The 25,942-nt window shown below is 40.2% G+C and overlaps 3 protein-coding genes across 3 annotated transcripts; 1 reads left to right on the top strand and 2 right to left on the bottom strand.

The window, feature by feature from the left end:
• Positions 1-61: 61 nt before the first annotated feature.
• On the top strand, positions 62-10,896 carry ak3 (adenylate kinase 3). The gene is made up of 5 exons (XM_054612234.1): positions 62-715; positions 2,934-3,053; positions 3,226-3,398; positions 7,825-7,943; positions 8,760-10,896. Exons 1-5 carry the CDS (start codon positions 568-570, stop codon positions 8,869-8,871), a joined length of 672 nt encoding a protein of 223 aa, XP_054468209.1. The 5' UTR covers positions 62-567; the 3' UTR covers positions 8,872-10,896.
• A 100-nt stretch (positions 10,897-10,996) lies between these two features.
• cdc37l1 (cell division cycle 37-like 1) lies at positions 10,997-20,158 on the bottom strand. Its single transcript, XM_054612233.1, has 7 exons — positions 19,814-20,158; positions 18,269-18,568; positions 17,926-18,019; positions 16,898-17,013; positions 16,127-16,249; positions 15,817-15,990; positions 10,997-14,188 (listed from the first exon to the last, which is right to left on the bottom strand). Exons 1-7 carry the CDS (start codon positions 19,898-19,900, stop codon positions 14,072-14,074), a joined length of 1,011 nt encoding a protein of 336 aa, XP_054468208.1. The 5' UTR covers positions 19,901-20,158; the 3' UTR covers positions 10,997-14,071.
• Positions 20,159-21,007: 849 nt separating this feature from the next.
• On the bottom strand, positions 21,008-24,266 carry chchd10 (coiled-coil-helix-coiled-coil-helix domain containing 10). The gene is made up of 4 exons (XM_054612920.1): positions 24,057-24,266; positions 22,716-22,938; positions 21,481-21,628; positions 21,008-21,204 (listed from the first exon to the last, which is right to left on the bottom strand). The coding sequence occupies exons 1-4, from the start codon at positions 24,098-24,100 to the stop codon at positions 21,185-21,187; spliced, it is 435 nt and encodes a 144-aa protein (XP_054468895.1). The 5' UTR covers positions 24,101-24,266; the 3' UTR covers positions 21,008-21,184.
• Between the last annotated feature and the right edge of the window lie 1,676 nt (positions 24,267-25,942).

Below are 25,942 nucleotides of genomic sequence, written 5' to 3'. Positions count from 1 at the left end.
ATGATTCAATCTCGCCAAAGGTAAACGTTTTCTGTATTTTAGAAGACAGTATTCAATCCCTTAAATACATGCTCTCATTTGTTGTTTCAGAGGCTGAATAGAGCTGGCAGACTGCCTGATATTCAACCCAGCCTTCCTGCCAATCTGCATCCGAGGCTCGGAAGGGATTAATCACTGCAAAAAGCTTCCCCCCTCCTCCTCCTCCTCTGTGGATCAATTACATAACCGTGTTATAGCTCAGACCTGCAATGAAAATGCCACATTCTCAGTAAACTATAAACAGTGACATTGGTGAGGAAGTTGTGTCCACACAGAAAGAAGGAGTGGATCCTCATCCTGCCCCGCTGACATTGAGCTGGAATCAGTTTTTCTTCCTCCTCCTCTTCCTTCTGTTTCTGCAGGATAATAAAAAGTCAAGGCTGCGAAAGACGCGCCCACTTTCTGGTTGCGCACTTGGGAAAAAGTCGTCTTCAGTCCAGTCTCGACAGAGCATCCAGAGAGGTTTCATGGGAAGGACACGGCTAGTCTTTTCCTAAGTACACAGTGTGTGCAAACAACCGTCCAGAGATGGTTCTTCAGCGGATTTTTCGTGCTGTCATTATGGGACCTCCGGGGTCGGGGAAGGGAACAGTGTCCGCACGCATTACCAAAACTTTTGGATTGAAACACATTTCTAGTGGGGACATTTTGAGAGCCAACATCAATGCCCAGACCGGTAAGATAGTGTACTATCTCACACATATACCAGTGTAGATGTGATTTTAAACTTCAGATGTTTCCCGTTTAACAGAAATACATTCCAGAAATGTTATTCATCATCATTGTTTTTATTGATACACTGTTAGAAACAATTGACACAATTTAATATCATGCTCAAAACACAACATAAGCAGAGTATTACACACAAACAAGGCATACTGTAGTGTGCAGGATAACTCCCTAACTGCTGTGAGAAGAGCACTGATCATTCAACAGTTTGAATTCTTCTCTTGCTGTGACTTTGAGTATCTGTGTTCTCTTTACCCAAGGTCAAACTGACTTGCAGGGATACACAGGGTGTAGTATAATGTATACTGGAAACACTTTACCTGGCTGACACTTTAGCTGGGCTCTTAAAGGAGGCCCACTGCTCCTCAATATCACCTTGGATGAAGATAAAGAGAGGTGTAAAGATAAAGAAGAGTGCACCTTTGTACCTTGAGAGGAGGGACTACAGGTGAAGAGGTGTGTTTTTACAGCTGAGGATGAAAGCAGTAAAGCAAGGTTAAAGAGGGGTTGAGAACCTCTGCTTATCTCCTCAACACGTTCTGTTATACTGTCGGACACATGCAGACATTTTCAAGTTCCTCAGTTTGTATTGTTCAGCTGAGCAACTCCAACAGTTGGCAGTCAAAGCAGTTCTTCTTATTGACTTCCCCCAGCTCAAATCTTTCTAAACAGTCCTTGGAACTGAACCAGTGACCTTCTGCTTTCCGAGGGGACCCTTACAAACTGAACATTAGATATGCCTGTTTGGGTTTGAGCATTGCATATGAACTCTAAAACAATGTCTTAAACAGACTGATGCACATACCAGTAGCACAGTCCTCCTTAGTTGTCACTTTACCAATACTTGCCTTTATTAACTGGCAACAATGCCTTTACTTTCTAAACACCTAGTTCTGGGTTCAGTGTGCAGGCCCAGAGTATACTGGTGTGCCGTCTTCATTTATTACATTTGCTAAACAAATATTATTAATAAATAATATGTTTTACTCTTTGCTCTTTATTATGGTTACATCACAGCAGTATATTAGCACATTCAGGCCATTTCTGCAAGGCTGCAGGGAATTCCATTCTTCAGCTGGAGCTTATCCATTATCCTGTAAAATTTCCCATTAGGAAGCTTTAAAGCAGATAAACGGTTTGCTTGTGCAGCTTCATTGTATGATGATTATAGTTAGATATAAAACCCAGATGCCCAAACTGTTTTGTGCACCATTTTATATTTATTCATCCAGCATTACATATTATATATTTGTAAACCTTTGGTCTCTTTTTTCCAAGATGTAAACTAAAGTTCTGTGGCATTTGTAATGGGAAATTATATCAGTGTATGTTGGAAGTATATAGTGTAAAGGTTTTGAATGAAATGTACTATGATGTGAAGATTTTACTCTAAAGGTTTTGAATGAAATGTACTATGATGTGTACTCTAAAGGTCGAGAACCTCGTCTCTCTGTATGCTAAGTTACACTGTGTGGAGACGCTCCTTATGTCCCTTCACCTTTGTCATTCATGCCCCCACCTTTTGGCCCTCTCACACCTTGGTCCTTCCTCCCTACCTGAGACTCATACCCACCTTTTGGTCTTCTTCCTCTCCTTTGTTTCTTCTTTGATATTCATGCACCCCTTTTGTTCTTCATACCCCCCCTCCTTCACCCATTCATTGTCAGGAGATGCTAACTCAGAACTGAGCCTGGCCACCCCGGCTCCCATATATACAGGGGTGAGCAGCCTGACTCGGGAGTTCAGTACTTTGCAGGCTCCCGGTGACTCTGTAAACTTCTGGCTCTTTCATGCAAAGAAATAAAATACCGCAAGGACATTTCATTTGTCATTTGATCATTATTTCAACGCTCATTGGGACTCATCTCGGGACATAGATAGTACTAGTACAAATTGGGTATTAGTATAGTAAATTGTATTGGAAAACTTCCACCACACATTAAGCACAGAATGAGTTTAAAATGAAGGATCTACTACAAACACCGCCAGGGTTGAAGCAGCTACATTCATAAAAACCTTTTTTTTTCTGGAGGAAATGAGAATCAGTAAATGCTTTCGGCAAGAGGTACAGTTATTATTCAATACTGTGGTGTAAGTAGCATTGCTGTAAGAAAAAAAACGGTCAGCATCTCCTCTCTCTATCTCTGTTCTCCTGTGTGTGTCAGAACTCGGTCTGTTGATGAAGTCCTGCATTGATCAGGGTCAGCTGGTACCCGATGACGTCATGTCTCGTCTCATCCTGAGTGACCTGAGAGCGATGGACCACAGCAGCTGGCTGATTGATGGTAGGATCGCTCATATCTGCTGGGAAACGATTGATAATAAAACTGTATTGTCTGTTCGTTATAGATCCTTCATTGATCTTTTAAAGTAAAGTCTTGGTATAGTTATTTATCGCATCCTTCTTTCTTCCCTGTATCTTTGCTCTCCTTGCTTTACTCTGTCCATCTCTACCAGGTTACCCTCGCACAGTATCCCAGGCAGAAGCTCTGGATGACGGCTACAGTGTGGACACAGTCATCAACCTCAATGTACCTTTCCAGACCATCAAACAGAGGCTCACTTCACGCTGGACTCACCTTCCCAGCGGCAGAGTGTACAACGTAGATTTCAACCCGCCTAAAGTCCCTGTAAATACATCCTCTCTTACCTACTACTCCTTTAATACTGTCAGTACAGAAGCATGCTGTTGGATCTCAGGTCTCTGACTGTTTTGTAAAGATGTGTCTCAGGCAAAACTATTTTATTCAAGTTATTTTTATCAGCATCATTTTTGTGAATGTGGCATCCAGTTTCCATGACTACGCACAGAGTTCTCGGATTTAGCCAATTCCTTTATGCAAAAAACTGCATCTGACATTACCAAGTTGTTGTTTTTTACATACTGTTTTCAACTTCCCAGCATTCATTTTATTAGAAAATAGCTTATTGAGCAAATGTTTTCCCTTGATTGTCTCAATTGATGATATATCAGGCCTATAAAATATCTACATATATAACATATATCCAGAGTTAACGTTGCTAAAGTGAGCTGCCTGTTTCTGTAGAGCTGATGGATGATTCATAGCAGACGTGCTTGTGGTCACGTGTTCTCACTGTGGTAGGGATTTGCAGCATGTTCCTGCTAGATTCCCTTCACAGTCTGGAGGAGTAACAGATTGACAGTTAATCATTGTCTTCAGTCTACTTCTCACAGTCCTGTTTGAGGGAGAACAAGGTGACAGAAACATACATAAAAAGAGGAATGAAGATCAAGGGTTTGAAAAAATGCCAGTATTTCTTCTTTCTTCTAGTTACAGCCTTAGAGGTCATTTCATCAGGTACGTATTGTACCAGAGATCTGACTTAAGCTCTCAGAAAAACTTGTTGAGGCATGAATGCACCTTGAAATGCTCCTCAGGGCCTGTGCATGCTCTCTGAGTAAACAGAAGAAGCTGTCATAACATATATAACATATATAACATATATAATATAATATAATATAATACAAGTTAATAAATGTATAATATAATATAATATAACTTCTGCGGACCCCTTTTCTGTGTGGCGCATGTTTCTATTTAGATTGGATTGAGATAGTGTTGAGATATTTGCACACTTTCCTTCTAGTCTTTCTGATTAAGTCAGTTCAATACACCAGCTGCTGTGCTGCTGAATTTGTGTCATGCTAGCGGCTCTAGAGATGGCAATGCTGGTCTGTTGGTCATCCAACAACTACTGAATGGATTTCGGTGAAATTTAGTACCGAACATGTTCCCCAGATGGTGAAACCCACTGACGTTGGAGATCTCCTAAATGTTCCTCTAACACAACCAGCAAGTCAAAAATTGTATTCTCAGCTGTACTTTGAGTTTAGTTTTAAATAACAAATGTTTGTATGCTTAACAAAGATAGTGGACAATGTCAACATCACCTGATAAACATCAGCTAGTTAGCTTGTTAACCCTGAGGTGTCAAAAATTATATAGAAGACAGAAATCCACTTTGCTATAAACTAAGTGGGATTTAGACCTTTCCCACGACATTTTTACATGTAAATTATAAAATTGGTGAGGGTTTAATTCCATTTAGCTGCTTCCGTTCGCTCCTGGTACTGTGCATGCTGGCTCACTGTCATGATTTACTGGGACACTTGAATAGAACAGAGCCATCGTTAATGTTATTAGTAAAACCTGTGTGTTCACTACTATGACAAGTGAAAAGTCAAGCTGTGAAACAGGCCTGTGGCTTTGATCAGCAAGTTGCTCTAAAACACATGATGTGGTCATATGTAAGATAAGATAAGATAATCCTTTATTAGTCCCGCAGCGGGGAAATTTGCAGGCTTACAGCAGCGTAGAGTAAAGTGCACACAAGAGACATAGTAAAGAAAGACAAGATAAAAAATAAAAAATGAAAAAAAAAAAACCCAAAAAAGTATTATAAATAAGCAATAAAAACAGTAGAAAAACAACAATAACTGAAATATTATATTTACAGACAGAAAAAACTATTTTAACTATTATTGCACAGTGTAATGTATTGCACAGGTTTTTATTGTCATGTTTTTATTGTCATGTGTCATGTGGTCTGCTGGGAGCAGAGTTGATTGTGCAGCCTGACAGCAGCAGGAAGGAAGGACCTGCGGTACCTCTCCTTCACACACCGGGGGTGAAGCAGCCGGTGGCTGAAGGAGCTGCACAGAGCTGCCAGGGTGTCCCGCATGGGGTGAGAGGTGTTGTTCATCAGGGATGACAGCTTGGCCATCATCCTCCTGTCTCCCACCACCTCCACCGTATCCAGTGGACACCCCAGCACACTGCTGGCCTTCCTGACAAGCTTGTTGAGTCTCTTCTTGTCGGCTGCTGAGATGCTGCTGCTCCAGCAGACCACTGCATAAAAAATGGCTGATGCCACCACAGAGTTGAAAAAGGTCCTCAGGAGTGCTCCCTGCACTCCAAAGGACCTCAGTCTCCTCAGCAGATACAGTCTGCTCTGACCCTTTTTATACAGTGAATTTGTATGATTAGTCCAGTCCAGTTTATTGTTCAAGTGAACACCCAGGTACTTATAAGATTGCACAATCTCAATGTCCTGTCCCTGGATGTTCACTGGTTCCGGAGGACAGTGTTTACCCCGTTGGAAGTCCACCACCAGCTCTTTGGTTTTACCAGAGTTGATCTGGAGGCGGTTCCGCCGGCACCATCCTATGAAGTCCTGGTTCAGTTCTCTGTATTCCCTCTCATCGCCGGCGGAGATGAGGCCGACGATTGCAGAGTCGTCAGAGAACTTTTGCAGGTGGCAGGTAGCAGAGTTGTATGTGAAGTCTGATGTGTAAATGGAGAAGAGGAATGGAGCCAGAACGGTTCCTTGTGGGGCCCCCGTGCTGCAGGACACCCGATCTGACTCACACTCCCTTATCCTCACATACTGTGGACGGTTGGTGAGGTAGTCCAGGATCCACGCAGTGAGGTGGTGGTCCACCCCGGTCTGCTCCAACTTGTCCCTCAGAAGCAAAGGCTGGATGGTGTTGAAGGCACTGGAGAAGTCAAAGAACATGACTCTCACAGTGCTTCCAGCCTTTTCCAGGTGAGAAAGGCATCTTTGTAGCAGGTAGATGACAGCGTCATCCACCCCGATGCCAGATTGGTAGGCGAACTGAAGAGGGTCCAAAGATGAGATCACCAGGGGTCGGAGGTGCACAAGGACCAGCCGCTCCAGGGTCTTCATCAGGTGGGATGTTAATGCCACCGGCCTGAAGCTGCTGAAGTCCTTGGCCCCGGGGTCTTTGGGACTGGTACCACACAGGAGTCCTTGGTACCCTCCCCAGCTTCAAGCCAAGTTAAAGATGTGCTCCACTATCCTGCACAGCTGGTCTGCGGATCTGAGGAGCCTTGAGCTGATGCCGTCCGGACCCGTGGCTTTTCTCACCTTTATTCTCTTCAGTTCTTTCCTCACCTGGTTAATTGAGAGGGACAAGTTGGGGGGTGGGGGCTGTGTGCTGTAGGTTGTTGGAGTGGGGGTGTTGGAGTGCAGTGTTTGAGGAGTGTGGAGGGGAGCCCTCCCCAGGGGGTGCTTCAAGCTCAGGTCTGGGTAAAGATGGCTGATCAAATCTGTTAAAGAATGAGTTCAGATCATTCACCCACTGTTGGTCCCCCACAGGCTGTTGGTTGGGCCCTTTGTGGCCAGACATGGCCTTGAGGCTCTTCCAGACTCCGCTGATGTTGTTCTGCTGCAGCTGATCCTCCATCTTCGTCCTGTAGATATTTTTCCCCTCCCTTATCTTCCTCCTCAGCTCCCTCTGCACAGTCCTCAGCTCCTCCTTGTTTCCTGATCTAAAGACCCTCTTCTTCTCCTTGAGGAGGGTCTTTATATCAGGATTGATCCAGGGTTTGCTGTTGGAAAAACACCGTACAGTCCTGGTGGGTACGGTGTTCTCCACACAAAAGTTAATGTAGTCCGTTATGGTGTCTGTGAGACCATCGATGTCCTCCCCATGGGCATCACTGAACACTTCCCACACAGTCGAGTCAAAGCAGTCCTTAAGAGCCTCCTCGGCTTCATCGGACCATCGTTTGACTGTGCGGGTCACAGCTGGCTGCCTGTGCACAAGAGGTTTGTACACAGGCCGGAGGTGCACCAGGTTGTGGTCAGAATGAATTAATGTCCTGCTACAGTTACTGTTTGAAATGCAAGAAATGTTGTTAACAACAAATCAACCCAATGAATGTCTTTTTACATTATTCACCTTTGCTATGATCAGCTTTGTGTATCCTTTCAGTCCTCTGTACGTGTCTTGAGGGGTGTTTACATTCTAGTCCCTGTGCTGTGTTTGTGTTTGGGCTGGATAATTCCTACCGTTGTGGACCAGTACGATAGTTACAGTGCCTGAAGCCTTTCTTAAGCAACTGTGGCTCAGCAGTTTCTCACATTTTGTTCTGGTAAACATATATTATATAATTCCTCCTGCAGCTTGCAAAAAAACATGCATAACAAAGTACTGTTACAGCATGCTGCACAGTTGTAGTTTTGAACTAATGAAGTCAGCATTAACAGAAGTTTATGTGTTTTCTTCAGGGTTCCGATGATGTGACGGGGGAGCCTCTGGTCCAAAGGGACGATGACACACCAGAGACAGTCACACGGAGGCTGAAGGCCTATCAGAACCAGACAGAGCCCGTCTTAGAGTACTACAGGTAGTACAGATAAATCAAAATATACCTCCACCTACTTTTTGACTGTGTCCATAACATTCAGACATTGCTTGTTACAGTAACCTATTTTGCAGCACTCAACACAGAACTTAAAGAGGAAATGAGCAGATGTTTGACTGTATTACAGCAGAATATCTGACTGAAGTTTACTCCTCATTAATGCCTTAATAGGTAAAAGACAACAAGAAATGCCACTGAACTTTGACCCCTGACCTTGTTCTCCCTACACAGTTATCACAGTTACTTGCATGAATGAAAAATTGCTAAAGAACCACGTTCCAATAGGACAAGCTCATAATTGCCGTTTTCTTCTAATTAAATTAATTTACAAATATTTATTTTTAAGGTTTACCAGAATCAATAACCACAAAATACAAGACTTGCAAAGCCTCAGACAAAGTTTGTACATGCATCATAATTTCTATTTCTGGACTAATTAGGCAGGAAAACAGATTACTCTGTGTTCCCTCAAAACAAATGGATGTGCTTAGCTAGTGTCCCACTTATTTTTACCACAACGTCTGTGAGGGTGTTCATCATTTGAAGAAGTACAGGCAAGTAGCCCATAGACTGGGAATAGAAATGGACAAGTGATTAAAGGATGGAAAACTACTTTGATTGCCGTTACATGTTTTATTTGCTGTACAAAATATCTTAGTGTTCACAGTTCTCTGCACATTAAAAACTGTCAATCATTTATAGATCATGTACATATGTTTCTAGTTGCTTTGTAACATTGGAATAGGAGTTCAGATAGTGACAGTAAAATCTGATTTCTGATTTTCTTTGCCCTTCCAGGAGTAAAGGTGTACTAGAGATCTTCTCTGGGACAGAAACCAACAAGATCTGGCCGCACGTCGAGGTTTTCCTCCACAGAAAACTCTCCTCCGTCAAACAGAAAGTTGCATAGAAAGCCTGAACAGACAGCGGCAAGAAGGGTTACAGTTTACTGGAAGAAACCACTCTGTACAACAAGGTGCCCATTTCTGTGAAACAAGAGGAGCCGTCTGTGTAATAATATATTCTGAATGTGCATAAGGAGGACCGAGCGCATGCGGGTTATGTCAGGAAGTGATAGTAAGACAGCAGATATTATTGGAGAAAAGGCCACCATTGCATTGTTGCTGAAATAAGTTTGGGAAACTCTCAGGAGGTGTGCATACAGTCTTTAAAATATTGATCGTTAACATTTAAAGATAGTATCTCTATTAAACAATGTGCCTTAAAGCCAGGAGACTTGACTGAATCAAATACCAAGGTTTTTAACAGTAGAATATCAAGGTGTATTTCACAATTTCACAATCATTTTTAGGTTTTGTAATCGCAATCATGATTTATTTTCCTAGTTGATGTCAGCAACAATGAAAAGAATGGGCCCAAGCATAAGATATTATGAGCTAAATAAGATATTTTCCTGCCTTTGCCCCAAGAAATCCTTTGAAAGCAATACTGCATGGGTTTTCTCCCCACGTGTGATAAATGTGGGCGTAACTTGGGACTGTTTCTTGTGCTGTGGATTATGACTAAAGGGAATTGTGCCATGTTATTCAAATTACTGTAATTCCCTTTAGCACTAAAGGGCCTTTTGCTGCTTTTGAAATGTAACAGGTATCTCAGTGAATGTAGTTTGTTGATACTTTTAATGAATAAGGACCACAGATTCAATAATGAATAAACCACACTTAATATATTGAATATTTTTTATTTTTTAACCAAACTATCTTTGCGAAACAGCTTCTTTTACCCACCTGAAGTCTTAATTGCGTTGCCTCTGAAATACACAATGTTTCCATTTCAACCAGGCGCTCCTTGTCATGACAAAGTCTATAAATGTATAATGTTATTTGCCATTTAATGTGACTTGGCAACTGAAAACTTGATAGAAACAAATGTATTAACTTAAAACATTTAAAGCACAGTTTGTACAGGGCTTCCGTATTGTTAAAAGATATAACAGCATTCAAAGTTTATCTGCAGTTCTGTGTTTTTGCTCTCAAGTCTTAAGAATGTTTCATCATGGTAAAGCCACAGAAATGCTAACTTGCCTTTCAAATGTACCGTAGAATGTTTCCTCAATTGTACTGTGTATTTCATAAACATTTGAATACAATATTTAAAAGCACATCTACTCTTCATAGACAACTGTGTCATGAGTATTTATTATAAGTCACAATAAACTTCTGATACTAGTAGCTGTATGTAGTATATTATTGTACACCACGATAACACGACTGAGTAACGTCCAAGTCATTGATTTCATTTGACTAATGTTGACACATCTGGCCCTAAAACAGACAGATAAAAGAAGCCTACTCCACCGATTCAGCATTGTTTTCTATATGAATGTCAGACTCCAATGGGCAGTTTAAAAAATAAATCATCAAAATTGTTTTTTTTCTGTTGTTGTCTTACATTACCAACAATTCAAATTGACAGCAGACAGTTGGTTGGATATTTATGTGTGTTATTGCTAGCTAGTGAAGGCTTGAGCCATTAGTCCCAAGCAGAGATAAGTGAGCTACATATCTCTGGTAAACTCACTTTTTTCTAACACCCAGATTGTTTTCCATTTTCAAACCTGTAGTATCTAACTATGGAAGCGGATTAGGGGCCACACGTGAAAAAAAGTATTTTAGTTTAGAATTCTGGCTTTAAACTCAAAGTCAAATACAGTTTTCCATCTCTTGCGCCGACAAATGTTTTTTAATACATTTATCAGACAAATAAACCTTTTTTCACATGTGGAGTAGTACTACCCAGGGTCTTAAACAGATGTTGATTTGTGAAATCGGTGGAGTTCACTTTTAAGGATTTATAGATGACAACATCACAGAAGAACCTGTTGTATACGGTCATTACTGCAGGTCTACAAATAACTGGAGCAGTTGACATCAAGACACAAACATTTAGCATTTGTTTTATATTTGAGCCATTAACAGCGTTGAGAGAAGACAAATCTTACATCAGTCTACTTTGAATGAGAAGTGTATCATTTTACTAAAACTCAAGCTTAGTGACTGAAATTCCTCTCAATCTTCACTAAAAACTTTTGTTTATTATATATATTTTCGGACGTTGAGACACCATGGATATTGGCCACAGATTTAGTACAACAGCCTTAAGCCATACAATTATTTTGCATAGTGGATAAGTCACCTTGGACAAGAAAAATAAAAAGGAAGTACATTTTAAACCACTACAGCACATTGCTTTAGCTTCACTGCTAACAATAGCTTTGTTTACGCTTGCAGTTTTTCATGAGACTGATCGACACCAGCACTGTGCAGAGCAGACGTAGAGCTGTGAAATGACCATTAGTGAAATGACAGTTGCACTTCAGAACAATGCATCACACTGCAGCTTTAAGTCATCAACACATGCATTGTACTCTAATGCATCATATGGTATATTTAATTCCCCAGTCAGCAGTAAAAATCTTACTTCTCAAGCAGATTTTCACACTGATCTTGGCTGTCTTGTTAAAAAAAAGAAGACGAAAACAAGGGGACAGTTAATTGGAAGCCTGATAAATCGGGCGAAAGCTAACTTGGACACTTTGATTAAAAAAATAAAAATAAGTCAGCAAACAACAGCACACAAAAAGTAAAACTAAATGTCTACAATTCAAAACGGGGCTTATCTAAAGCCTGCTTTGAATTTTGGACGACAGGGAACACAACAAAAAAAGTGGCAAAATCAAAATACGGAAGGAGGAAGAATTATAAAGTCAAGTGCTTCAAAAACTCCATCTTGACCTTTTTTCTGTTTTTAACGGCAGAGAACTATAAAGTGCAGGACACATTCAGATGCAGAGAGTTCCTTTATGCATACAAATATTTCTTTGTGGAGTGCTCAGCCCCTTATTTTCCCTCCCCTCCATCGCGGTGCTTTTCAGCTCCTTCTCAGGTGTAGATGAATCTGAGCTTTAGCCAACACAACACTGACTTCTGTCTGCTCAGAGAACTTGTACAAGGAAACTGGCGGCTGTTATTGGGTTTCAGATGCTGGGTACTGTAGATGGAAAGCTGAACCAGAGAAAATGAATACGCAAAACCCATACAGGCCTGGTAAACCCTTTCATTACCATCACCTGTGTGCCAGTTGAAATTTGAGACTTTGATCGTGTGAATGCCTGATAAATAATTCATTCGAGGAGGAGCATAATTTAGTTGATGAATAGTAGCCAAGTAAGTAAACAAACAAACGTAGTGCCCTCTTTATATCTTACATTAGCATGCCTCTTGCATCCAGATAACATTATTGAAATGGATAATTCACAATTACACTCAACACCAAGGTTGTCTCAAGGTTGACTCTGTACCTCTAGAATGCATGTTTTCTCTACCACGTAATAAAAGGTCAGTTGTGTTATTGTATCACATACTGAAAAAGCATGCACTCATGTCTTTAGCACATTATTGGTCTGTGCTTTATGGTAAGCTGCTTGAATAAATAAGCAACTGACGTGTTCTGAAAAGGCTGAATTATTTCTGTCACAGAGGACAATATGAGAAGATGCAGCCGAGTGAACAACAATTACTGTCATCTTCTGTTGTTGTATGTGGACTGACAATTCAATTGATTTTACAGTGATTTCATAAGCATTGTGTGTGTTGGGTGAATTTGTGTTTTGTCTGACAGTGAAGATGCTAGATAAATTCTGAATGTCACAGATGTAAAAGGTGGTAGTTCGATTACTCAGCACTTTTAATTGCTCCTTTAAGCCTCTCCAAACAACAGTAGGAATACTGTTTCAGAAAACCTTAACCAGTAAAACCACTCTTGTGCAGTCTTTTGGGAAATGTATTGTCACACTTCTGAAGTTTATAACATGCTCTGACCTCATTCTGCCTGCAATCCTGCAAAGTGTTAAAAAAACAAAAAAACAATCAACTCTTCGAGCAGCATTTGCAGCAAAAGCTAAATATTATAAGCATCCCTGCTGTCTGCTTAATTTAGAAAACTCTAAGCCAGCTAACCGACTAGCCACACACACATTTTCCATTATTTATCCTCTCCTCATAATGAGCCTTAGAGACCTGTGGGTTGTGTGCCACTAAAGACATGCATGTCAGTTGTGAGTCTGAGAGGCAAGGCCTGCAGGGTGAATCTGACCCAAAACTCCTTCATTGACCTTTTTCCTCCAAGATTGTAATTCCTTTTTAGCCTGAAAAGTTAAATGCTGAAGAAAACACAAATCCAAGTAACCACAACTGGAACTGTATTCCTACAAATTCATTACGTCATTAAATGCAAACCGTTTGCTCATTAGCATACAGCTAGCAGGTTAGCTTTTAGTAAACCAATGCAAAAAAAATAATACAAAAAGGTGTGGAGAGACGGACATCAAGTCTGAAACTCACCGGTAAAGAGACTTCTCTTACATTCCAGACATAAAACCACAGCATCGCTTTCTTTTTTCCCCTCATGATTGAAATCAAATTGTTCCACAGATCACACCTGCTGAATGTCCATCTCCGTTCTGTTATACAGTAGATACGGTACACTCACACACGATCAGGTACTTTCATATGTTACTTTAAGACACGTTGCCTTAATAAATGTCCATGAAACGTTCTCCGTTAACCATCACTCGCCACACAGGATACAAAGCCACTGATTCTGTCAGTTGTGCTTCTCGTGATTCATTTTAAGCAGCTAAAATAACAATACTCCTCGGAAGTCCACTGACCTGCGTCCTACGTCAGTCATTAGGTTAGGTTACCTATCTGCCCAAAGTTTTTTTATTGTTTTAGTATTCCTTGTGTTGTTTTTCAATTTGTCAGTTTGTTTTGCATCCACGTAAGGATGTTTCTCCGTTTCAGGAGAAATACAAATGAACCACCTTGAAGGATATAAGAACGCCATCTGTTAAAGCAGGGTTATGGCACAGCACGTCTGCTTGGCTGGCAAGAGACACCAGCTCAGTTTGTCATCAGCAAACATTATTTCCTGCAGTTTAAAAGACAGATCATGTCTCATTTTATTCCTGCTTTGCACTACTGTTATTCAGCCTGGTCTGCTGTGTAAAGAGGGCTTAAAATTTAGGTTGTTCCTAAATGGGAAGGCGATGGAGATGGAGGGAAAGCAGGGGGCCGATCCTACAACCACTAGGAGGTCTCCATCATGAGTATATCGTCCGTTTCTGTAGCGTCATCCTTCGTCCACCTCCCTGTGCTTGTCCACAGTCCAGCCTCTAAACAAAGCTTCTTAGGATACTCCGCCACCTAGTGGAGGGAGAGGAAGACAGGGAGTCCATTGGTTAAAAAAAAAAAACTTTAATTAGATGAGGAATGTCGTGCACACATCTAAATCAAATATAGGTTTGAAACGAAGCTGCAGAGAGACTCTGAAGGATTAACCTACTGTTGCCTAGTTAGAGGATTATGATGGTTATGTAACTACACTCTGCCTCTTTAACATTCAATGCCCTAATCTGAGCGGAAACGAGAATTTTGATCTTGAATTCACGCGTTTTCCAGTGCAGAGAACTTTTACTATGAACTAAAAAGCCAGGAGGACTAAAAAGCTAGGAGGAATCACACATCTGCTTTTTTTCATAAAGAAAAGCTTTTCATGTGTGTATTCTCCTCCAAATCATCCCTCAGACACTTCCCAGTTTAAACTGAGGTGATGAGGGAAGCTACAAAAAGCAAACAACAAAAATACAAAAGCAGGACCAGCAGAGCCGAGCTTCACTTTCAACAGGCTCGATCACATTCCTGGGTAGCCATCTTTCTTCTCTGGGAGAATGGGGGGGATGTGTTTTTTTTTTCCCTTTTCTCTGAGTAGATGTTTGGCAGCTAGTCAAGCTTTGGGGCCAACAGAGGGGAGGAGGCCTCATTATACCTTGACCACAAAAGGCTTTCAAACTACAAGGATCAAGTTTAGTAGAAAAGTATGTGGAATCTTGCACGTATGTTATTACAGACAATTTAAAAAAAAGGTCCTGAGAGTGAAGATTTGCCCACATTTGTCACCTATTACTTCTCTTTAAAATGGTGGAGCAGGTAAAGCTACAATGATCTAGGAAACAGAATGATGCAGAATAATGATCTAAAAGTGGGAGGAGACAAAGACAGATGGTGGAAGTGAGATTATTATCTAGTGTTTTGATTTTGAAAAGTATAGGCAAATATGCATACATAATGAACATTAATTAAATATTTTTAACCATGTAATAAATAAATGAAGCAGCTCCCCACAATCACAAAAATAAAAGACATTTTTTTACATTGACTTGATTTGCTTTTCTAGTGATTTAACCTACATCACATAAGGTGTTTTACTACAGAAAACAATATCCACTGTGGTGCTCTTTAACAGTTTCAAGAGAACCCTGCAGAGGAATTTGTAACGCCCCAAAAAATGTAAGTTATCTTCTATTTTCTTTTGCACTACTGCTAGGTTATCATGTTTTAACTTGGCACGTCACACTTCCAGCGAGCGCATTTTTGTCTGAGTCAGTGAAACTAAAAGCCAGGATGTTCTAGCAAAATCTCTACTGTATGGCAGAGGTTTTCAAATTAAGGACAGGACAACGAAAAGGCTATTTGGTCTCACTGATAACATCTGCAGCATGAACTCAAGGTCCTGGTGTGCAGGTATTATCAACGTATGGCAGCTGCTGTATATTTACTTTATGTGAATATATTTCTTTGCACGTTTTGTGACAAAAAATATCACTAAGAAATAGAACACGAGTGCTGACACTTTAAAATCCAGCATCCAACTAAAGACGGCCCTTGTGTTTTGTATATAATCACCAGCCTAAATACAACAGCTCAATGGTGCCACCCCACAGCTGTGTGCAGTAACTGCAACAGCCTATGAAAAAGAGAGAAGGAGCACTTACTGGAGGTAAAGGGTCCGAGGCTTCTTTGGGGTCGAGCTTGCAGTTTGTGCCAGTTTTCTGTTGTTTGACATTGTTGGATGGATCATCTCTAGACTTATCTGTGTATTCTTTCACTCTGTGTTTGAAGGCCTCAAGCTCTGTATGGAAGACTTCTAAGTAGACGTCTTGTCCTTCCTACAAAGCAACCAAGGTAACGATATTAAGAAAAGTGCCTTATGCATGCCCCTGCACACAACAGAATGAGAGCCACAGACGGATACACGGAGAGGTGCAGTACATTCACAGTATTAATGAGATGATTTTGTCTTACTTTGGCTTTGTGGAAGAAATGTCTGAAGCAGCCTCGGGGATCCTGCTGAGAGTTCGTGGCCATCTCCAGGATGAACTGCATGACTACAGCTTGGTGCGCCACCTGCTCCATCAGGGCTTGTTTCTACAGGACAATGCACAATACATCAATTGTGCTATGTTATTAATTCATTCTAAAACCTCATATCATCTTTGCAGTATGTGCTGTTGTATATGGGAAGTTTCCAGCTACTTTATCAGTGTGTTAATTGTGGCAAAGTTTCTACTCAAAATATCAGATTTCTACAGAGAGGTAAGCACTAACAGCAAAAAGGTAAATTCTGTACTTTTAACACATTTATATTGTGTCATACTGCATTAGTTTGAAATCAGGGCCCACATATTGGACATTTAAAGCAGGGGAGGATATTTCTTTATTTGGAAGAGTCATATTCTATGTAAGCAGGAAGGAGTTAATGCTTTAACTACCCCACAACTGTATTTTCAATGTTTGGGATAACAGAGCACATGCTCAGGCTTGTGGTTCCATGTTTACACTGCCGTACTAGTTTGACGAGCTGAGAGGTGTTTATCGTAAAAGCTTCAATATGCCACCCACGCAACTATATGACTCTAATGTGTTTTAATAAAAAGAAATCTCATAAACTGTCAAAAGAATTCTCTGCCACAGAGGTATTATCCATATCAGCCTTCGACTACACATATTGTAGGTTTAATTGTAGTGATAATAAAAAGCTAAAATAACACCAGCCTGATCTTTTCAGTAACTCACCCCTTCTTGCTGTAGTCTCATGCACCACAGAATTAAGTAGTTGGCCGTTTCCTCACATATGAGCTGAGGCATGTCTGAGAGGAACCGCTGACTGTCGTCCCATCTCCGCAACATACCTGAAAAATGAATAAAAAGCATATTGGTTCATGTTTTTTGAAGACATAAAAAAGAACCATGATTTACATGTTTAACTACTGTTAAAGAAAACTCAGGTGCTTGCTAATATTGCTAATATTAAATTGATGTCAGAAATACTTACAGCAATAAGAGTGTGAGAGTTTTGTATTATTGGGCACTTAAAGCGGACATAGTAGAGTTAATCTTTTTATCTTTCGTCTATAATTGGAACTCCTTATGATTAGTTAGTGATCAGTCCCTGCTTAACATTTTAAGCTGTCCAGCACTTCTGTTTCAACACTAAGAAATGTGTAGGCTGTGTTCTATATTCATTCGGATCATTTTCCAAAGCATAATGTATGTTTCAAGACTCATTTCCTGCCCTTCAGTGCAGACACTTCCTGCTTTTATGGAAACTTCTTTGAGGGAGGCAATTAAAGAGAACAAATCTATAGCTTTTTAAAAAGTCAGATTGTTAGAGTGGGAAAAAGTACAGACTGTGACATGAACTCTTCTGCACAACTGACATGCAGCACCAACTACCTCGCTGGTTAGAGGCACAAACATTTACACACAAAGCAACCATTCTATAACTGACAAATGCCAGGAGTTTGCTGTAAAACAGAAGGTGGCTTGCCTTCTTCTACCACATTCGGGTGTTCTATTTTGAGATAAAAGCCCTGCATAAAACTGAATCATTCATTATAAAATGAAGTATGCACATGTAAAGTAAATATTTCAGTAAAGCTGGAGAAGGAACCCTGCCTAAACCTGCAAGAATCAGCAAGCAACAAGATGAAGAGCTAAATTATTATATTGTATGTACCTACAAACATACTAGACCCAACCTTTTTGTTACCATTAGTCTGAGGACAGGACCATTCTTATAACAAACTTCAGATTACACTTACCAAAATGCCTGAGCTCTTGGTCATACTTTTGGAGAAACGTCTTGCACTTGTCCTGATCCATTTCTAAAGTTTGATTTGGGACATTGATGATACTCTGGAAGAGAGAGGAGACATTGATTAACTGTTGCTAAAGTTATTAGATGGTGAGACAACAGTAGGTATACACAGTGTAGTAGTATTAATAAGAAAATGTTAATAGACAACATCACAATATATTTGTTCTTTTGAAATCTTTCAATCGTTTGTCCAGATTCCAGTCATGATTTAGTTTTCCTTTTTCATGTCAGCTTTATGCATCACAACAGCTCACTAAAATGTGAAAAAAGCCAAACTGTTTGCTTACCTTATCAAAAACGTCCCAACTTCTGTCAGCTCCAAGCACAGGACTGCGGCTGGGTTCCTGACATCCCAGCATGCTCTCCTTGCGGCGCCACTCCTCCTCAGTGTGCGTGAGTTCGGTGGGGCAAGCCAGAGTCCGAGCTCGTTCCTGCTCCAGGGACTCGGAGCTGTGGACTCCTAGAGAGCACAGCTGATCCTGGGCCTCTGCCAGTCTCCAGCTGGAGACGATGGAGGCCTTCACGCAGCGGTGCTGGCTCTGGCACAGGGACGCCATGGCACAATCACAAACGTGCGATGATGGTGACTGGTGTGAGGTAAATAGAAGAGGGAGAAAGAATGGAAAAGATAAGGACTATGACAGAAAGGCTTGAGTCCAATTGTCATGGACTCAAGTTAACTTGGCAATTAATAACATATACATTGCGCCTTGAGCAGGTAACTGTTATTCCCTGTCTACCTACCACAGTGTTTGGTATACCTCAAAAAATTACCCTACTTTCTTTTTCTCTAAATTAGCTAACCTAAGATTTCCTCAGGGCCTTGATGGTAAAAGCAATTTGGTGTTTTAAATCTTGAAATAAGCTTTGACCTATCCGAGAACATGTGGATGCACGTGTCTCCATTGCAAAGGGAACAAAGGGTCTAAGCTTTAAAAATAGAACAAAGTGGGCACATCTACAGCACAGAAACCCTGTGTCATGTACTTTGTATTCAACAAGCAGAAGTCCACATTAACAACATCCTGCAAAGGACATAACTTGAAGTCTTATACACCTTTTTTCCATAGAAACACTGGCTCAGCTGAGAGTGAACAGCTACAAACTGCGTGCTCACTCTTAAGCACACACACACACACACACACACACACACACACACACACACACACACACACACACACACACACACACACACACACACACACACACACACACACACACAATGTAAACCATTTGGCTTCTTACCACAACCATGCTGTATTTAGTACAGGGTGGGGCGAGAGGGCTAAAAATAAAAAGGCTTGCATCTATTTTATTCATGGGTACCAAAACAGACAAATGCCTTATCTAGTCAACAACAGACACCACACACACACACACACACACACACACACACACACACACACACACAGTCTGAGAATATCGAGGACCTGGGAAGGGGGGGAATAGGGACATGTCCTGACAGGATGATGACACAGCAAGTGATCCATTTCCATTATAACCACGCGTTAAGGGGACATATAGATAGACTTGACTGCGCAAATCTGGGTTTGCGTGAGGTCAGTATGCACTCCAACATGCAGCCTGGACAGTGCTGTTGTGCACCATGACAGTTATTGGATACATGTGATAGTTTAGCTAGCTGGCTAGTAAGACAGTGACAGCAAAGCTAGAAACAGACACTAGCCCATACTGTTGCTTACAGGCAAGCAATCCAGGTTGGCATGAACTCACTTCACTGATCCCCAAACAGGTTTAGCTAGTCAGCATGCTTTTAATACCGTTAAGTTAGATCCACTATGCCAAGTAAAGCTTGGCTACACCTTCATTACCTGCTGGTGAGGATAACCACCACTGAGTCGACTTGAGCTCGACTCTTCCTCTCGGTTAATCGTTGCTCCGTTACCCAGCCACTCCATCGCTGCTACGCACCTAGCTGCTGCTAGCTCTGCTGCTAGCTCTGCTGTGGGCTCCAGCTAGCTACTGCTAGCTAGTGCTGGGAGAAGCTCAATGTTAGCGTTGGTGAGGTCAGCTGTCTGCCAAAGTTATGTGTGAGTAAAACAGATAAGCACAGATAAGCTGGGTCGACTGGGGAGTATGGTGCGCCGAGTTTAGACTGTGTAAATAACATTGGTAGCTACACTAACAGCAGTCCTCCCAGTTACCCAGCTGAGTCTTTTTTGAGACGCGTCTGTGGGTGACGCGCAGACCACGTGGTACAACAACTTTGACCACGTGACACGAGCTCATGTATTCCAGCATGGAACATAATAATTAGTGTTCCATTATTTGTGTTTAGGGTCTCAGGAAACCTCAGCTGGCTTCATATGCTCGATATCTGTGATGGGTGTTTACAGTAGTTTAGTGGGAGGAGACAAAGACAGATGGTGGAAGTGAGATTATTATCTAGTGTTTTGATTTTGAAAAGTATAGGCAAATATGCATACATAATGAACATTAATTAAATATTTTTAACCATGTAATAAATAAATGAAGCAGCTCCCCACAATCACAAAAATAGTAGGACTACCGTTACCAAATCCCCAGTATGTCTTTTTGGATAGATTTAATGGAGTTTTAAAGCCTTATAAGAGGTAAAATATCACTGTGTAGGTTAAGAAATGTACATTTTGATATGAATGGCTTTTTGCATGAAAAGTCCTAAAAAAAATCATGACTCAAGTCCTCACCATAGTTAGACATGGAATTAAAATGTCTCCGAAACGACAAAGTTACATGGGAGACAACCCTTCACCAATAAAAGCTCCAAAGCAAGGTGAAGATATACGACCCTGGATACATTAATGTGATGGCTGAAGGTATGCAGAATATGTATTTTATATTTACCATTACAGCTGAGCTGTCAGAGGCTTGATACAAAAAAAACTATTGGAAAATAAACATGAAAAATCAGCAAATTGACAATCATAAAAAATTAAAATTAAAAACGTACAGTAAAGGGCAACTTGTGGCTAACAACGTGACATGACAGAAATAAAGACAACCCATACAGACAGAATGTGCAAGTAGATAGCAGCTGTTTATTAAGGGGGTATCACTGTACATGCCTAAAAACATTTCATACATAACACTGTCATCAATCAACAAAACCAACATGCTCACTTCCTGTGGTACACGTTCACATTTTAGTGTTATGTGGTCAAGTCTTCAGTATGTCCGTCATGACGGCTCATGACCTTCATTTACACCAGTGATGTCACACCTACAGAAAAACAGAAGGAGGTCAACATGATACATATTAAAATCCTGTCAAAATCATTGTTGGTTTAAACTTATGTGGAAGGAGTTGCTGCAGCTACCTTACGAGAAGTCGCTAAATAAAAATTCTCAACTGTAAAAGTGTAAAAGTTCCTCAGCATGTGCTTTTCCAGGATAACCAAATGTAGTTACATGAGGAGAACATGAATAATTAAATACAAATTTAAAAGAAGCTGCCTAATTTTAAGATAACTCTCGAAAGGTGTCACGGTAGACTCACCTCGGTAGGACTTGCACTGTTTGAGCGCCTCATTGAAGCCCTCACATAAAGTCAGATCTGACTGGTTGGTGGCACAATCAAGGAACTGTTTGACCTCAAAGTGACATGGGCCTGGCTGGGCGGGAGCAGAAACAGGTCGGGGGGGCTCCTGGAATTGTACAAGCAAGGAAAGAAACACATCACACATTGTGTCCGAACTGCAGAAAACTGCTGCTATAAAAGTCAGAAATGGGCTCAGTGGTCGAGGTCAGCCTCATGTGGTCAGCTCTGGTTTGGCCACAACTTAACAAGAAACAGTCTGGTGGGTGTTATGTTCTGTTAACAAATATATTCAAAATGTCTTCAAATATTATTTACTCGGTAAATCAGGTGTTTGTCCCAAGTATCCCAAAAATACCACCTGAGACACGTGCAGTGCTTTCAACACCACCCAGCCCTGCCTTCTTATAGAAAAGCTACTGGCAATGCAACATGGATCAGGGACCAGGTTTTTGTATAAAGACAGGTTTACATTTCTCCAACAAAAATGTAGTAATTGCCTCTCCATAGGATCAAATCTTAACAAAATTCTCCTATCCATCTGGCATGGTTCATGGTTCTCCTATCTAAATGAATAAATAATTTAGACCAAAATCTCTCATGCACTGTAATATTTGGGAAACCATGCCACGTTTTCCTAAGTATTTGATTTGTTTTTTACTTTACGGAATTGGTTCCTCATTCTGTGGTCACAGTGCAGTTTTTTTAAAATTTGAGTTCAAATGTTTGAGAGAATCCAACAACGTCTGAAAACTAGAGAGTAACGACAATAGTGAAGGTTGGTATGCATGAGTCAGTGGGGCTCTGTATAGTCTGTTGTGCAGCAAATGAAACCTGTACCAGGGTCTTTACTGACTAGTCCAGTACCTAAAGACAAATCAGCACAAAGCAATCAACAGATGATCTCCATTTTCTAAAAATAATAATAATGACAAAGGTTGATCAATTGACAAATTAGTTAACTGATCTGTCGTGGCTCTATACTTTAAGTCCTTGGTCCAGATGGAGAAAATTATGCATTTCAGCAGTTCCAGACAGGTGAGGGAAAAACCACCAAGATAAAGTCAGACTCAAAACACTCCCCGCACAAAAGTGCAACACCTCCCAATGAGGAGGGACCAGTTGACGTGTTAAAGTCCAGCTAGGTTCAGTCATCCAGCCGTCCTAATCCTGTCTGATTATACTCCACCTCTTACCTGGGATGAAGGCTTGGCTGGCTCTGCATTGCTGCTTCCACCACTCGATCCTGAAAGGGCGCTGACAAGGACGTGGCCCATAGCCGAGCCTACTGCCACGCCAGCAGCTGTGGTAGCCATCTGGGCCATGAGGCCCGGACCCTGGGACGGAGCTGGAGTCGGGGCCATCGCAGCAGGAGGTGCATGAGCGGGGGCCGGGGCCGGGGCATGGGATATAGCTGGACTAAAAAAAAAAATAAAAAACCCATTACATTTATTTTGCATTAGTGAGGCTTAATGGGACATTAAGGAACATTCCTTATTCTGTGGCAAACCACCACCTGTCCTTTCCATTCAGCTGTATCAGGCGTAGATAATGAATTATACCTTCATGCAATCTACTACGATGATAATATTTATCTTATATCACTCAGGGCTTTTCAGTCTCAGCTTCCTTCCCATTTTCTTTGTCTATAAAATGTTAAAAATAAGTTCAAATGTCTATCACAAGTACCAGCAAGTGGTGCCTTCAAATAGTAGTCCCCAAGGGACCTGTTAGTAATACCAAACATTCTAATTGTTTCAGGATGTTCACATAGGATAACTAGCAAATGCTGACGATTTTTATTTGGTAAATTAATCAGACCAAAAAAAGGTCATGCTAGACCTTTTATTTATTTAATGCTCTGTAAACACTGTTTTCGAAATTTCCATGCCAATAAAGCCACATTGAATTTAATTTAATTGACTTATGTTTAATTTATAACTGTTCTTATCAGCTATCCATGTAGTGGAGGGCGGAGTGGAAATCAAGCAGGTATGATGGCCTAAAACAAACCAAAAAACTTCCAATCGTCCAAATGTATTTTATCATTCTATTATTTACTTATAATCAGTGTTGCTCTCTAACATTAGTAATCCCACTGACATTTACCTGACACATGATAATTAAGCAAAGCACTTTTGTTTTGGAGAATAGAAAGTTACATTTCTGATCCACTAAACACCTCTACCAAAAAACAAATACGTGTCTCTGCATCGAAGTCCCTTAACTATAAAGATATTCAGTCAACTACTGTCATAAGTGCAAAACTAAATACTTCAGCATTCAAAACTAAAATGTCAGATTTCTTGTCATTATGTCATGTCCATACAACTGAGTTGACATTGTCTCACTGAGTTGTGACGCAACAACAATAAAACTATGTCGGTATATAATGTAGTTATTAGCCTGACTTTAAACTTTACGTTACACTGTCAATATAATGTGTTTAAAGTCTGAATTAGCGCTATTTCCTGCCATCTGCAATATCCCAACAGCACAGAATAAATCCGTTTTGCAATATTTGTAAATATATCTACCTGGCTGGAGCTGAGGGACGGCTGCGGCTTCCTCTGGCCATCATTGAGGTAACTTTAAAGTTTGAATTATATTAATAACCCGGTCTCTGTCTGTACTTCAACAACGTGCTCACGGCCAGCTGACAGCAGCAGTTCATGCAAGTGCCGCTGACCTTGTGCGGCGTGTCCAAGGGTTTGACTCTGCCACAAATGTTGCAAGACTTTGAAAAAACGCTTTCCCAAAAGTGCCTCTGCTTCCGCTGTGGGCTGAGCATTGCGACGGTCGTGGGCACACCTCCACCTGTTGGCCTGGAGGGCAGACGCGTCACCGCAGGCCGCAGCGTGGTGCAGCCTCAATAGCACCCAACGCTCTGTGGCCTCGGTAGGGGGATACCAGGGGGTCACCCCTTTAAAATGTTACTTATTTATTTATTTGTGTGTGTTTTTATTTATTTATTTGTGTGTGTTTTTAAATATCAGTAGTTGTTAGTTATTACTAGTATTGAGTTGAAATAGAATAATTCACCAGTTCATTGTGAAGGGTCCACCCCTTTAAAATGTTACTTATTTATTTGTGTGTGTTTTTAAATATCAGTAGTTGTTAGTTATTACTAGTATTGAGTTGAAATAGAATAATTCACCAGTTCATTGTGAAGGGTCCACCCCTTTAAAATGTTACTTATTTATTTGTGTGTGTTTTTAAATATTATTTATTTAGTATTGTTGTGAATAATTTTCATTTGAAAACCCCTTTATGTTATTTATTTATTTGTGTGTGTTTTTAAAAATATCAGTAGTTACTAGTTGTTAGTTATTACTAGTATTGAGTTGAAATAGAATAATTCACCAGTTCATTGTGAAGGGTCCACCCCTTTAAAATGTTACTTATTTATTTGTGTGTTTTTAAAAATATCAGTAGTTGTTAGTTATTACTAGTATTGAGTTGAAATAGAATAATTCACCAGTTCATTGTGAAGGGTCCACCCCTTTAAAATGTTATTTATTTATTTGTGTGTGTTTTTAAATATCAGTAGTTGTTAGTTATTACTAGTATTGAGTTGAAATAGAATAATTCACCAGTTCATTGTGAAGGGTCCACCCCTTTAAAATGTTATTTATTTATTTGTGTGTGTTTTTAAATATCAGTAGTTGTTAGTTATTACTAGTATTGAGTTGAAATAGAATAATTCACCAGTTCATTGTGAAGGGTCCACCCCTTTAAAATGTTATTTATTTATTTGTGTGTGTTTTTAAAAATATCAGTAGTTGTTAGTTATTACTAGTATTGAGTTGAAATAGAATAATTCACCAGTTCATTGTGTAGAAAAAAAGTTATTCAATGTATTCAAGCTAACAATGGTTGAATGTATCTGAGCACATTTATTCAAGTACTGTACTTAAATTGGCTACAGTTTTTAAGTACTTATACTTGTTTCTATTTTATGCTACTTTCTACTCCTGTACATTGCAGAGGGATATATTCTACTAACCCCATGACATTTATCTGACAGCTTTAGTCACTTTGCAGATTCAGAATATATAAATATAAATAAACCTGAAATGATGTATTATTATAGATTAAATTAGCCAGCATGATGAAAAGGAACTAAAATGAGCTCCATCTTTACCAGCTTCAACATTAAAATGATGACCACAGTAATGCCTCAATAATTCTAATCCAGTCATATTTATTATTCTGCATAATGACTACTTTTACTTTTGGTACTTAAAATACATGTTGATTCAAATACTTGTTTACTTTTACTTGAGTAATATTTTGAATGCAGAACTTTTACTTGTAACAGAGTATTTTAAAGTGTAATATTGCTACCCATACTTTAGTTGTGAATACTTCTTCCATCACTGATTGTTAATATTAGTCTATTGAAATATTAAAATGGTCTCCT

Source organism: Anoplopoma fimbria, chromosome 14 (assembly GCF_027596085.1).
Source record: "Anoplopoma fimbria isolate UVic2021 breed Golden Eagle Sablefish chromosome 14, Afim_UVic_2022, whole genome shotgun sequence".
NCBI classification, from domain to species: domain Eukaryota; kingdom Metazoa; phylum Chordata; class Actinopteri; order Perciformes; family Anoplopomatidae; genus Anoplopoma; species Anoplopoma fimbria.
Note: the sequence above shows the minus strand (reverse complement) of the source record. Positions and strands in the feature narration are given on the sequence as shown.